The sequence below is a fragment of the Spinacia oleracea genome, chromosome 6 (genome assembly GCF_020520425.1).
Source record: "Spinacia oleracea cultivar Varoflay chromosome 6, BTI_SOV_V1, whole genome shotgun sequence".
Taxonomy (NCBI): Eukaryota; Viridiplantae; Streptophyta; class Magnoliopsida; order Caryophyllales; family Amaranthaceae; genus Spinacia; species Spinacia oleracea.
In genome coordinates, this window is record NC_079492.1 from 132,803,322 (window position 1) to 132,818,858 (window position 15,537).

At 42.0% G+C, this 15,537-nt stretch overlaps 1 protein-coding gene across 1 annotated transcript; it reads right to left on the minus strand.

The window, feature by feature from the left end:
* Positions 1-7,929: 7,929 nt before the first annotated feature.
* Positions 7,930-13,269, minus strand: LOC130463620 (uncharacterized). The gene is made up of 5 exons (XM_056832805.1): positions 12,013-13,269; positions 11,408-11,889; positions 11,170-11,323; positions 10,678-11,091; positions 7,930-8,022 (listed from the first exon to the last, which is right to left on the minus strand). Exons 1-5 carry the CDS (start codon positions 13,267-13,269, stop codon positions 7,930-7,932), a joined length of 2,400 nt encoding a protein of 799 aa, XP_056688783.1.
* Between the last annotated feature and the right edge of the window lie 2,268 nt (positions 13,270-15,537).

Genomic DNA, 15,537 nt, shown 5'->3' on the forward strand with positions numbered 1-15,537 from the left:
CAACTTGATTAGAATTAATAAGGACTGAATAATTGGTAAATTATTGGTGCCCTTGATTAATTGCTGCAAATGTTTACGTGATGCATAATGTGTTTTACTAACCAGCTATGTTGGCCATTCATGATAATGAATGGGTGAATGGTATATATTGTATATGTACTGTTTTGCAGGTTATGAAGTGACTAGTATGGCCCAAATAGGATAGAAAATATGGTCTGCGTACCATTAATTTGAATGTAATTGGTCTAAAGTACCAAAGTTATTTTTCAATTCAAATATGGTCTGCGAACCATCAAATAGTTGTAATTAGTTATAGTTTATCCTATTTGAAGAAAATGGTGCCTCCCACGGAGATTTTCAAGACGGACTTTGAAGTCAAAGCTTCAAGATGAAGTCGGGCCATACTAGATCACAAATATCTTATGCATGTTTTAAGTTATTTATTGCTTTTAAATATGTCTTAAAATGCATGAGATCAAAAGCTTGATTATGTTGCATGATTAAGGATTTTAGTTCACTTAAAATCTAACCAACATAGTAAGAGCCTTAAGTTCCAAACTTAAAAATTGAGTTAAAAGGTGCCATGCCAAAATATACACTTGCTTGGATATCCTTTACATCAATCTAGTAATAGTTTTCGCTCAGCGAGGTGTTACTTATTGGTCCTAAAGGGGCAAGGTACACAAATAATTGTGAGTACATGTTAGTTTTGGTGAAACTCAACGATATAAGTAAGGAGTCCTTTTATGTCGTGGCAAAATCGATAGGTTTACCTAATAAGTTCTTAGACGTACCTATCAACCAAGAATAGTTTCTAGACTATTAGCAAAAGGCTTTTGCTTACCTAAGATGTTCTAGGATTAAGTCGACAAACTGTGCTTAGTTCTTCAATGATTTTAGGATCTTGGAATCATTTTATTCACACCTGCCGGAACACATAATTTGAATAAAATGCTTAATAAACATTGAATTATGCATGTATGCTAGAATTTAAGTTTATTAAGAGAAACTGTGAATGGTTATTTATTTGTTTATTCTTTTCAATTGTAGTTTTTAATATGGCAAACAACAATTCATTCAACATTCAATCAATTCTCGAAAAGGAGAAGTTGAACGGGAAAAACTTCCTTGACTGGCAAAGGAACTTGCAAATAGTTCTTATGCAGGAAGAAAAGGAGTATGTCCTAGATGAGGCGATGCCCGAAGCTGCAGGCGACGGGGTCACTCAGGCAGCCCTCAATCGTTGGATTGATGCCAACAAGGATGTGAAATGTCTAATGCTCGCCACCATGAGTGCGGATCTGCAGAAAACGTTCATCAACTCAGATGCTTTCACAATCATCAGTGAGTTGAAGAACATGTTCCAAGATCTGGCTCGAGTCGAAAGATTCGAGACTCATAGGCAAATTCTTGAGACCAAGCTTAAGAAAGGCGAGCCCGTAAGTCCACATGTTCTCAAAATGATTGGACTCATTGAGAATATGAGTCGGCTGGATCAGCAATTTTCTCAGGAAATGGCTATAGACACCATCCTCCATTCTCTTCATAGCGGGTATGATCAGTTCAAACTGAACTACAGTATGAATAGTCTGGACAAAACGCTCACTGAGCTTCACGGTATGCTGAAGACCGCTGAAAAGACGCTCAAAAGTGATAAGCAGGATGTGCTTATGGTGCGTGGGGGCAAGTTCAAGAAATCTGGAAAGAAGAGGAATGCTAAGAAAGGTGGCAACAAGGCCAGCCCAACTAAGCAAACTGGCGCCAAATCTGCAAAGAGGAAGGTCAGTCAACCCACTTCTGAATCCGAATGCTTCTACTGCAAGAAGAAGGGGCATTGGAAGAGAGATTGCTTGAAGCTAAAGGAAGATCAGAAGAACGGAACAGTCGTTCCATCTTCAGGTATTTTCGTTATAGACTGTATACTTGCTAATTCAACTTCTTGGGTATTAGATACAGGTTGTGGCTCACACTTATGTTCCAATCCACAGGGACTAAGAAGAAGTAGAAAGTTAAGCAAGGGTGAAGTCGACCTACGAGTGGGAAATGGAGCACGGATTGCTGCATTAGCCGTAGGAACTTACTATTTGTCGTTGCCCTCCGGGCTAGTTTTGGAACTGGAAGAATGTTTCCATGTTCCAAGTCTTACTAAAAACATCATTTCAGTTTCTTGCTTAGATGCTAAGGGATTTTCCTTTTTAATAAAAGACAATAGTTGTTCGTTTTATTTTAAAGAGATGTTTTATGGATCTGCTAGATTAGTCAATGGATTTTATTTATTAGATCACGACAAACAAGTATATAACATAAATACCAAAAAGGCCAAAAAGGATGATTCAGATCTCACCTATCTGTGGCATTGTCGATTAGGCCATATAAACTTGAAACGCTTAGAAAGACTTCAAAGGGAAGGAATTCTAGAACCATTTGACTTAGAGGATTATGGTAAATGCGAATCATGTTTACTTGGCAAAATGACAAAGCAACCTTTCTCTAAAGTTGGAGAAAGAGCAAATGAACTATTGGGTTTAATCCATACAGATGTATGTGGACCAATGAGTACAAATGCTAGAGGTGGTTTCAGCTACTTTATCACTTTCACTGATGACTTCAGTAGGTATGGTTATGTCTACCTAATGAAGCATAAGTCTGAATCCTTTGACAAATTCAAGGAATTTCAGAGTGAAGTAGAGAATCAATTAGGCAAGAAGATTAAGGCACTGCGGTCTGATAGAGGCGGTGAATATCTGAGCTATGAATTTGATGACCATCTGAAAGAATGTGGAATTCTATCAGAATTGACTCCTCCTGGAACACCACAATGGAACGGTGTGTCGGAACGGAGGAACAGAACCTTGCTAGACATGGTCAGGTCAATGATGGGTCAGGCCGAACTTCCATTAGAATTTTGGGGACATGCACTAAATACAGCTGCACTCACTATAAATAGAGCTCCGTCTAAAGCTGTCGAAAAGACTCCATACGAATTATGGTTTGGAAAGCCTCCAAATGTGTCTTTTCTTAAGATTTGGGGATGTGAAGTATACGTCAAACGATTAATTTCAGACAAACTTCATCCAAAATCTGACAAATGTATCCTTGTGGGCTATCCAAAGGAAACAAAGGGGTATTACTTCTACAATACATCTGAGAACAAAGTGTTTGTTGCTCGAGATGGTGTCTTTTTGGAGAAGGATCACATTTCCAAAATGACAAGTGGGAGAAAAGTAGACCTCGAAGAAATTCGAGTCGAACAACAAACTCTAGAGAATGCTCAAGATGACATTCAGGATGAAACTCAGAGATCTTTAGAAGAATCTGGTGAGAATCATGGTCAATCTAGAAATGTTACCCCGCGTAGATCGCAAAGATATAGATCTCAACCGGAAAGGTACTTAGGTATTTTGACGAACGAGAGCTATGACGTTCTATTACTTGAAAGTGATGAACCTGCGACTTACAAGCAAGCTATGACGAGCCCTAGCTCCAAGCAGTGGCAAGAAGCCATGCAATCTGAATTAGACTCCATGTCTGAAAACCAAGTATGGGATTTGGTCGATTTGCCAGATGGCTACCAAGCCATTGGAAGCAAATGGGTTTTCAAACTGAAAAAGGACAAGGATGGCAAACTTGAAGTTTTCAAAGCTAGATTGGTCGCAAAAGGTTACAGGCAAGTCCACGGTGTGGATTACGATGAAACCTTTTCACCAGTTGCAATGCTAAAGTCTATTCGGATAATGTTAGCAATCGCTGCATATTACGATTACGAAATATGGCAGATGGATGTCAAAACTGCTTTCTTAAACGACGTTTTAACAGAAACTGTGTTTATGACACAGCCTGAAGGTTTTGAGGATCCAAAGAATGCTAAAAAGGTATGCAAGCTAAAGAAGTCAATCTACGGATTGAAGCAGGCATCCAGGAGCTGGAATATACGTTTTGATGAAGCAGTCAGTGACTTTGGTTTCATCAAGAACGCGGACGAATCTTGTGTATACAAGAAGGTCAGTGGGAGCTAAATTGCTTTCCTAGTATTATATGTCGACGACATATTGCTTATCGGAAATGACATTCCTATGTTGAACTCTGTCAAGATTTGGCTTGGGAAATGTTTTTCGATGAAGGATCTAGGAGAAGCACAGTACATATTGGGCATCAAGATTTACAGAGATAGATCTAAAAAGATGATTGGACTTAGTCAAAGCACTTATATCAATAAGGTGCTTGATAGGTTCAAGATGGCGGACTCCAAGCGAGGCTACCTACCCATGTCTCATGGAATGACTCTAAGCAAGACTCAGTGCCCAAAAACACTTGATGAGCGTAGACGAATGAATGGGATTCCATATGCATCATTGATTGGTTCAATAATGTATGCTATGATATGTACACGCCCGGATGTTGCGTACGCACTCAGTGCTACGAGCAGATACCAGTCAGACCCAGGAGAGGCGCATTGGACTGCTGCCAAGAACATTCTGAAGTACCTGAAAAGGCACAAAGATGACTTCCTGGTCTATTGTGGAGATGATGAATTAATTGTTAAAGGCTATACGGACGCAAGTTTCCAAACCGACAAAGATGATTTTAGATCACAGTCTGGGTTTGTCTTCTGCCTCAACGGAGGAGCAGTAAGCTGGAAAAGTGCTAAGCAAAGCACCATTGCGGATTCTACAACTGAAGCGGAGTACATTGCTGCACATGAAGCAGCAAAGGAAGCTATATGGCTAAGGAAGTTCATAGGATAACTTGGTGTAGTCCCCTCCATTAAAGGACCAATAGCCCTGTATTGTGATAATAACGGAGCTATTGCACAGGCAAAAGAGCCTAGACACCACCAGAGAGTCAAGCATGTACTTCGTAGATTTCACCTTCTACGAGAGTTCGTTGAAAGAAAAGAAGTCGAGATAAGCAAAATTGGAACTGATGACAACATATCAGATCCATTAACTAAACCTCTGCCGCAGGCGAAGCACAACTCGCACACTGCAGCTATGGGAATCAAGCATATTGGAGAATGGCTTTGATGTCTCTGTTTAATGTTTTAAAGTTTTAGAGTTTAAATCTTTGTAAAACATTATTGGTTAATCATTCACAATAAATGAAATGAATTCATTTTTCCATTTAATTTATGGTTTATTAAATGATGAGTCCCTTCAATTTGACGATATATTCAAGATAGACTGTCAGGACCAGTCCTGTGACTAAGAAATGTCTATCAAGTGAACTTGAATGTCAAAGGTTGAAAATGGTCCCTAATCGGAGTTTTCTATAAAATTGGACGCATAGAAAACGTTAGACGATTAGAATGCAAGATGACTAGTAGTTATGTTTCTTGAACTATGTGGACATGGCAATGTCATAATCATTTGCATAGATACTTACTTTGGGAAGACTAGTATCGGACAAGACCTATGAAACTTTACTGTAAGAGATGAAAATCTGTCATAAGTAAATTTCATTAAATTATTAGACACTAAATCCTCAATACCTGAGTGATTTGAGATTACTTGTTTGAGAACTGGTTGCTTTGACGTTGACCAACCGTCGCACCGTAAAAGGAGGCTATAAAGGCAACGCTCAGGTAATCACCTATCAAACGAAGTCTAATCTCAAGATCGCAAGATTGGGATTGTCCTCCCATAAATCGGGATGAGATGCTTAAAAGTTGTACAAGGCCACTCGGAGAGCTAGAAACTGTGAAATGCATGGCCTTGCTCGGATGAATCATAGGCTATGATTATCTGCTTATTTGATCAGTTGAACTCTGAAACCGAGGAACACCTCTGGACATAATAAGGATGACAAGTCTTACCTTATGTTCAAGAGTAAGCATCGAGCGACAAAGGAATTAGGAAATGCACACTTGTCCCTAATTTTCTGTATTTACTGTGCTGTCTGAAATTTAATCTTCTGAAATTTAAGTCCTGCAAGATATATCTGCTATTCAGAGTAAATTCTGTGGTGGTCAAAATAGTGTTGGTTCTTGCTGATTTGCCGTTCATGGGCACTTTTGTGCTTATCAGCTTGTCTTGTTCTGCGTTCTTAATCCGAGTTTCTTCATGTTGTTTTGCACAACTTTGACTTGTGAATTAGTGATATTATGCTTTGTGATTATGACTTGTAAAGTTGTTATCCTTGGGCTCTCTCTCACGTGCTTTAGTTGTCTTGTAGTTATTTCTTCGAGCTCCCGGTGCCTACTCCAACTAATATTGATGAGATCAAGGGCGTGATGTGGATTTGACACATATGTTGGAGCGTGTTACGTTAGAATCATGCTTTGGGTGATTTTTTTTTTTGAGGGGATGCTTTGGGTGATATTTCACGGAGCATAAAGACACAACTTAGAAAAATGTAGGTGGTCGTATGAAATGGTTTAATGCTATAGTTGTAGCAGGAATTAATTTTATATGTGTTTAGTTCTAAATTTTTGTTGTAAAATATTGTATATAATACTAATTATTATGGTAATTTTGTTTTGATGCTTCCCTTTTGGTGTGTGTGTGCGCTACTGTTTTTTTTTAATTTAAAATATAGCTGAAAAGAGACCCGTTATCTATAAGCATAGGTCTTTCGATTTTCAAAATAAAAAAAATGTTTAAATGTCAAAGAGACCCCCTTTCTTCAATATAGGGTTTGAATTTTTCTAACAAAGAGACCCCATTTCTCTGATGGTGGGTCTTTTTTATTTATCAAAGAGACCCCATTTCTTTAATGATGGGTCTGTTCTTCTATTAAATTATTTTTAGAGTTGCTAGGAAAACAGATCCCCTTTCTCTGATAAAGGGTCTTTTCTTTATTAATAAGAGACCCCCTTTAATGAGGGGGTCTCTTTATCAAAGAGACCTCTGAGATAGAGACCTGTCCAGAGGAGGTCTCTTATGCATATTTGGACGGGTCTCTTTGCCTATTTTTGTAGTAGTGCCAATATGCTGAAATCCTTCCTGAGGCGGCCGAGAATATGCTTGCCGCCATGCAGTCCTCGGCGCTGGGCGTAAGTTTCGTTATACCTTATTTCTACACACTCGTTTCTTTTTGTTTGACTTACTATTTTTGCGCAGATGTTCATTCTGCTGGACTCGCTGAAAAAGTGGCGCACTGCTTTGGTGCATGAAGAAGCTCGTCACCGTCTTCTGGCCAGTCAGTGTGGTGACCAGCATTTTGCTGCACTGGAGACGCTTCGCTTAGACAGGCGGGAGCAGATTGACGATGTGACTACGGCCCTGGCCTCTCAAAATGCTGAGAACACAACTCGTCTCCTGCATATTGATCAGAACTTTTCTGAAATGGAGGATCTTTCCAAGAAGATAAAGGAGAAAGAGGCTGAGTTTTCTCGTCTGGAGACTCAGTTTAAAGAGTTGGAGGTTCAATTGGAGGCGGCTAGCAAGTAAGTTGATTCGTCACAGAGTGTCCTCGCCCAGTCGGCCATGTTGGGTGAGAAATCGATCTGAAGGGGTATGGAGCTTGCATGGAATGCTGAATTTGCAAGCGAACGTCCCTTCAGCTGGTTTGAGAGGTTTCTCACCTATCAGATTGAGGTGGAGAAGGCTCAAAGGGAAGGACGCACCCCTCCTGAGTTCGTGCCCAGCGAGGATGAGGAATGAGTTCCTACGCGTCTTTGTTTTTATTAATGTGTTTTTGTTTGTTGTTTTTTTGACGCCATGCTTGGTGGCTTTTGTGCATAATTCTTGTAATTATGACTAACTTAATGGGAATGACATGATGCCCTTTTGAACGTCTTACTGCTTTTTAGCTTTCAGCATATTTTTTATGATTACGTCCGACGCCCCCTATTTGAGTCGTCAGATGTCTGCCCTGGTCTTTTTGCCAAGGTCTTTTGCTACTTTATATAGCTGTGTTAGGAATGTGTGATCCCTGTGTTCTAGGTGATCATCCTAGTGAGGGTGCTAGTCTGGGCCACTTCTTAGGCCTTTAAACGACTAGTCTTTTTGGGAGAGCATTAGTTTGCATTTCTCCGAGAGTTTTGATGACATTCTTTTCAGAAGGATTTCTTAGCAAGACCGGCTTGCAGTGAATTTTTCATTTAATGTTTAAAACATGCTACACGGTGTGTCTAGGCTCTAGACGTCTTTACCTTCCCAAGTAGGGGTGAGTTTCCCTTGTTCATTGGTGAAGGAAATAATGCCCTTGGTCCAAGTATGCATTCTATGTTAAGTCTAATAAATGCGGTTCAGTATTAATTAACAAGTTAATAATTCAGTGAGATCAAGTGAGCTGAATGCCTAGCTAGAGGCCGCTTCAGTTCAAGTGGAATTAATGATATTAATCCACAGCTTACTCTTGACTGAACCCGTAGGGTCACACAAATAGTACGTAAACGGATCAAGTATTTAATGGCATTAAATACTCCATCTATGAATATTCGGAACCGACGGATCTTGGTTTCAGTGGGAGCTAAGATCGTCACAGGCAAGAAATGAATACTCCGGAAACGATGATATTGCCGGAAACGGAAATATGGATCGTATCGGAAATATAAATATTATCCAAGTCGTAGATGTTGCCGGAAACGGAAACATGGTACGTATCGGAAAATATTATCGGAAATGGAAATATTGCCAGAATCGGAAATATTGCCGGAAACGGAAATATTGTCAGAATCGGAAATATTACCGGAATCGGAAAATAATTCCGGAAACGGAAATATTAAATATTTGTTCGAAACGGAAATTAATTCCGGAATCGGAAATATTAAATATTGTTCGTATCGGAAATGAATTCCGGAATCGGAAAATTTAATCGGAAGCGCATCGTACGAATAAGCATCGGACGAGGCCTGCCGGACGAGGCCCAGCACGAAGCCAGGCCATCGCCCAGCAAGCCAAGCGCGCCGCACAAACAGCCACGCCAGGCCCAGCGCAAGGCCAGGCCCAGCAGGCTGCGCAGCGCGCACAGCACGCGCAGCGCGCAGCGCGCGCGGGCGCTGCGTGGGCTGCTGCTCGCGCGCACGCATGGGGGCCCATCGTGGCTGCCGTGCGTGTGTGTGTGCAAGTGTTTGTGTTCGTGCACGTTTCCTAAAACATGCAGAGTTCGGTTAATGATTAAATTCCTAATTTTATTTGATAAATTAATTAAATTAGAGTTCTTATAGGATTCTAGGTTTAATTAATTTGTATCTGAATAGGATTTCGATTCCCTTTCCATACCCCTATAAATATGAGGCTAGGGCTCACAATTTATAATAAGTTTCAAAGTATTCAAAGTGAGTTTTTGAGAGAAAATTCAGTCACACATTTGCCTATAAAGTGCCGAAAATAATAGTACCTTAAGGGCGATTCTAGTTGGTCAATCTTAAGGCAGATCCGGACGTGCTGTGGACTATCTACGGAGGGACGACACTTGGAGTCCTAAAGACTTGTTCTTGTTCGGTTCGGGCGCAGCTAGGGAAGGCACGCAACAAAGAGTATGCATCTAAACTATGCTAAATGATTATGTGTAAATAATATGTTTTCCTGGCTTTATGGTTTTTCCGCATGATTTATGAATTGTCATATGTATCATAACCTAACAATTGGCGCGTCCGACGGCTTCCATTTTCCTAAGCACAAAATCTCCAACTTTTAGTATTCTTCTAGAAACCCTTTTGTTGTATTCCCTTGTCATGCGGAGTTTGTATAGCTACTGTCGTAGAGCCGCATTCCCTCTGGTTTCTGGTAAGAAATCCAAGGCCGCCTTCATCATTTCCCAATTGGCATCTTCATTAAACAACATGACGCGCAGGGTGGGTTCGCACATTTTAATGGGTAGGACGGCTTCAGCCCCATAGGCTAACAAGAATGGTGTTTCTCCTGTGGAATTTTTTGCCGTGGTCCGTATAGACCATAAAACATTGGGTAACTCGTCGGCCCATAAACCCTTTGCCTCATCAAGCTTCTTCTTCATCCCTTCAGAGATAATCTTGTTGAATGCCTCTACTTGTCCGTTAGCTTGGGGGCGTCCTACTGATGCAAAACATGCTGTGATACCATGGTCGGCCAACCACTCTTCTAATTTGGGCGTCTTGAATTGTGGCCCATTGTCGAAGACGATAGACTGAGGTACGCCAAATCTTGTGATTATGTTTTTCCAGATGAATGCTCTCACATCCTGTGCCTTAGTGTTCTTTAAAGCCTCAGCTTCTACCCATTTAGTGAAGTAATCGACGGCTACTATTACATAACGCAGTCCTCCTGGCGCCGTCGTATAAGGTCCTAATAAGTCCATCCCCCATTTGGCAAAAGGTATAGGGCTGGTGATTGGCGTCAGTTTCTGTGCTGGTCGTCGAATTAGGTGAGCAAATCGTTCGCTTTTATCACAACGCTTGTCCATATTGAGGGCGTCTTCTTTGAGAGTGGGCCAATAGTATCCAGTTCTTAAAGTTTTTTCGGCCAGGGCCCTCCCTCCTATGTGGGAGCTGCATAATCCCTGATGAAGATCTTCCAGTACCTCTTGCCCCTTCTCGGGGGTTACGCAGCGGAGAAGTGGCCGTGAGAATGCTTTTTTGTATAGTGTTCCATTCCATATCTTAAACCATGTACATTTCTTTTGTAATCTTTCTGCCTGCTTGGGATCATCAGGGAGTACTCCATTCATTTTGAAGTTGACAATGTCGTCCATCCAGGTGGCTGTTCGATCCAAGATGTCTATTCTCGAGGCGTCAATGCTTTTGGACTGTTTTACCTCCCAGAATACGTGACGTGGCGTGTCGCAGGATGCTGAGCTTGCCAGTTTAGATAAAGCGTCTGCCTTGTTGTTTTCAGACCGGGGGATGTGTTTTACTTCAAAGTTAGACAGCTGTTGGGCTTCTTGGCGGACTTTTTTCAAATATCTTATCATGGCCTCGTCCTTAGCCTCATACTCTCCTTTGACCTGACTGACAATTAATTGCGAGTCAGACAAAACGAGGACGTCTGCTGCCCCTGCGGCTCTGCTCATCTGAATTCCACATATCAGGGCTTCGTATTCGGCTTCGTTGTTTGACGCCTGAAAGTTGAATCGCATTGCATATTCATAGATATCTCCTTCTGGTGACTCACAGAAAATGCCGGCTCCTGACCCGTTCTGAGTAGCAGAGCCGTCCACATGCACTATCCACTGAGTTTTTTCATTTTTCAAATAGGGTGGCTTGGTCAGTTCCGCGATGAAGTCAGCAAATGTCTGTCCCTTTATTGCCTTCCTTGGTTCATATGAGATATCAAACGCGTGAAGCTCAATTGCCCAATTGAGCATTCTTCCTGACGCTTCAAGGTTGGTGAAAGGTCGCTTAAGCGGTTGATCCGTGTATACCACCAATCGATGGGCCAAGAAATATGGACGAAGCTTCTTACTAGCCAAGAACAGAGCAAAACCAAATTTTTCGACCGTTGGATATTTGAGTTCAGCATTTTGCAACATGTGACTGACAAAGTACACAGGTAGTTGCGTTCCCTCCCTCTCTGTAAGCAAGACGGCGCTTAGCGCGTATTCTGAGATGGCAAGATACAGATACAAAACTTCCCCCAAGAGAGGGCTGACCAGCCGTGGCAAGGTGTGCAGATGTTCTTTTAGACGGAGGAAGGCAGCCTCAGCTTGCGTCGTCCACTCAAACTGGGTCCTCTTTTTGATGGTACTGAAAAAGTAGTTACACTTGTCTCCAGCTCTAGATAAGAATCGTCCCAAGGCGGCGAGACACCCAGTGAGGCGTTGCACGTCTTTAACCGTCCTTGGCGACGTCATATCAATGACCGCTTGCACTTTGTCCGGATTTGCTTCAATGCCCCTTTCGTCAATCAGGAAGCCAAGGAACTTGCCAGAAGATACCCCAAATATGCACTTCTTGGGATTAAGTCTCATCTGGTATGTCCTGACGGTTTCAAAGGTTTCTCTCAAGTCGTCAAGGTGATCCTTCTTCTGCTTGCTTTTTACAATCATGTCGTCAATATAGGCTTCTATATTCCTCCCCAGCTGCTTTACGAAAACTGTGTTTATCAACCGTTGAAAGGTAGCAGGGGAATTTTTTAAACCGAACGGCATTACTTTGTAGCAGTACAATCCTTGTTCTGTGACGAAAGACGTCTTCTCCTGATCTTCGGGCCATAATGGAATTTGGTGGAATCCGGAGTAGGCGTCCATGAAACTTATCATGGCATGTCCAGCAGTGGAGTCGACGAGTCGGTCTATCTTCGGCAGTGGGAAGCTGTCTTTAGGACATGCTTTATTAAGATCAGTGTAATCAACGCACATTCTCCACGTCTTATTGGGCTTGGGTACCAAGACTACGTTGGCTACCCAGTCTGGGTACTGGCATGGGCGTATGAAGTCTGCATCCATTAGTTTCTTGACCTCGGCAGCGGCGGCCAAATTTCTTGCTTCTCCATGATTCCTTTTCTTTTGTCGTACTGGCTTCACAGTACTGTCCACATTCAACTTATGCACGGCCACCGCCGGGTTTATACCGGGCATCTCCTCTACTGTGAAGGAAAATATCTCCTTATATTCTTGGAGTAGCTGCACTAACGCTGCTGACATGGGGTCGTCAGGGTGGACCCCAATGGGGACTGTTCGAGACGGATCCGCTAAGTCCAGAATTACATCATAAAGTGCTCCCACTGGCTCAGGTCGTCTTTCTGCATTGTGCTCTGTCGGAATTTTCCGGGTTTTACGGCGACTCGCTGGAGGTTTAGTTTGTTCCTTTCCCTTCGGAGAAGCTCCCCATGCCGTTGGTTCCAACGTCGACAAGTAACAATCCCTGGCCAACTGTTGATTTCCATAGAGGGATCCAACGCGTCCGTTGCTTCCAACAAATTTTACCAATAGTAAATGAGGGACGATCACAGCTTTTAGGTCGTTGAGTGTTGGACGACCAAGTATGATGCTGAATGTGGTGAGATTTGCCAACCTGATGGCAACTTCTTTGATTACTGGGGGAATTCCAAAAGAAACCGGCAGCAAAATGGAACCGATTGGACGAACTATGCTCCCCCTGAATCCTACCAAGGGCCCGTAAACTTGCTCTATGTCTCCTGGATTGTGTCTTAATTTCCGCAGGCATTGCAGACTGATTATGTCAGACGAGCTTCCCACATCCACCAGTACTCTCTTTACCTTAAGATTATCCACCTTAACCTCAATAACCAGAGGATCATCATCATATGGTGTGGCCGCCCTTCTATAGTCGTCTTCGGAAATTTCTACAGAGGGTAGGTTCCTCTGTGCTGGGCGAAGATGAGGTGGGCCTTTTTGTCGTCCCTCCTTACATGGTTCTCCTGCCGCTATCCCTCCGGATATTACCATAATTCTTTCATTTGTGTACTTAGAGGTGGGGCTCGCTCCTTCATGTGCGTCCTCTAGATGGACGTACTGGCGAAGGTGTCCTTCATGTTAGGTTATGATACATATGACAATTCATAAATCATGCGGAAAAACCATAAAGCCAGGAAAGCATATTATTTACACATAATCATTTAGCATAGTTTAGATGCATACTCTTTGTTGCGTGCCTTCCCTAGCTGCGCCCGAACCGAACAAGAACAAGTCTTTAGGACTCCAAGTGTCGTCCCTCCGTAGATAGTCCACAGCACGTCCGGATCCGCCTTAAGCTTGACCAACTAGGATCGCCCTTTAGGTACTTAGAATTTTCGGCACTTTATAGGCAATTGTATGACTGAATTTTGCTCTCAAAAATCACTTTGAATACTTGAATACACTCGATGTAAATATGTGACCCTAGGCACCTATTTATAGAGTTATGGAAAAGGATTTGGAATCCTATTAGGATACTAATTTATTTAATTATAATCCTACTAGGACTCTAATTAAATAAACTAAATCTTTTAGGATTAGATTTAATCATATGACAAATCCCGGTAGCCTTAGGATTCGAGTAACACACTTCGAGTGATACGCTAGCACCGCACGCAGGCCTTGCGGCCCACGCACAGCGCCAGCCCACTCGTCGCAGCCCCGCGCGCGCGCCAAGGCCATTGCTGGGCCTGGCCTTGCGCTGGATCGGGCGTGGCTTGGCAGCGTGTTTTTGGGCGCTTGGGCTTGCTGAGCGTAGGCCTGGCTTCGTGCTGGGCCTTCGTCTAGCAAGTCTCGTCTGATGCTAATTCGTACGACGCGCTTCCGATTAAATTCCCGATTCTGGAATTTATTTCCGATACGAACAATATTTAATATTTCCGATTCCGGAATTAATTTCCGTTTCGAACAAATATTTAATATTTCCGTTTCCGGAATTATTTTCCGATTCCGATAATATTTCCGATTCTGACAATATTTCCGTTTCCGGCAATATTTCCGATTCCGGCAATATTTCCATTTCCGATAATATTTTCCGATACGTACCATGTTTCCGTTTCCGGCAACATCTACGACTTGGATAATATTTATATTTCCGATACGATCCATATTTCCGTTTCCGGCAATATCATCGTTTCCGAAGCATTCATTTCTTGCCTGTGACGATCTCAGCTCCCACTGAAACCAAGATCCGTCGATTCCGAATATCCATAGATGGAGTATTTAATGCCATTTAAATACTTGATCCGTTTACGTACTATTTGTGTGACCCTACGGGTTCAGTCAAGAGTAAGCTGTGGATTAATATCATTAATTCCACTTGAACTGGAGCGGCCTCTAGCTAGGCATTCAGCTCACTTGATCTCACTGAATTATTAATACTGAACCGCATTTATTAGACTTAACATAGAATGCATACTTGGACCAAGGGCATTATTTCCTTCAGTCTCCCACTTGTCCTTAGGGACAAGTGTGCATTTCCTAATTCCTTTGTCGCTCGATGCTTGCTCTTGAACATAAGGTAAGAGTTGTCATCCTTATTATGTCCAGAGGTGTTTCTCGGTTTCAGAGTTCAACTGATCAAATAAACAGATAATCATAGCCTATGATTCATCCGAGCACGGCCATGCATTTCACAGTTTCTAGCTCTCCGAGTGGCCTTGTACAACTTTTAAGCATCTCATCCCGATTTATGGGAAGACAATCCCAATCTTGCGATCTTGAGATTAGACTTCGTTTGATAGGTGATTACCTGAGCGTTGCCTTTATAGCCTCCTTTTACGGTGCGACGGTTGGTCAACGTCAAAGCAACCAGTTCTCAAACAAGTAATCTCAAATCACTCAGGTATTGAGGATTTAGTGTCTAATAATTTTAATGAAATTTACTTATGACAGATTTTCATCTCTTACAGTAAAGTTTCATAGGTCTTGTCCGATACTAGTCTTCCCAAAGTAAGTATCTATGCAAATGATTATGACATTGCCATGTCCACATAGTTCAAGAAACAGAACTACTAGTCATCTTGCATTCTAGTCGTCTAACGTTTTCTATGCGTCCAATTTTATAGAAAACTCCGACTAGGGACCATTTTCAACCTTTGACATTCAAGTTTACTTGATAGACATTTCTTAGTCACAGGACTGGTCCTGACAGTCTATCTTGAATATATCGTCAAATTGAAGGGACTCATCATTTAATAAACCACAAATTAAATGGAAAAATGAATTCTTTTCATTTGTTGTGAATGATTAACCAATAAT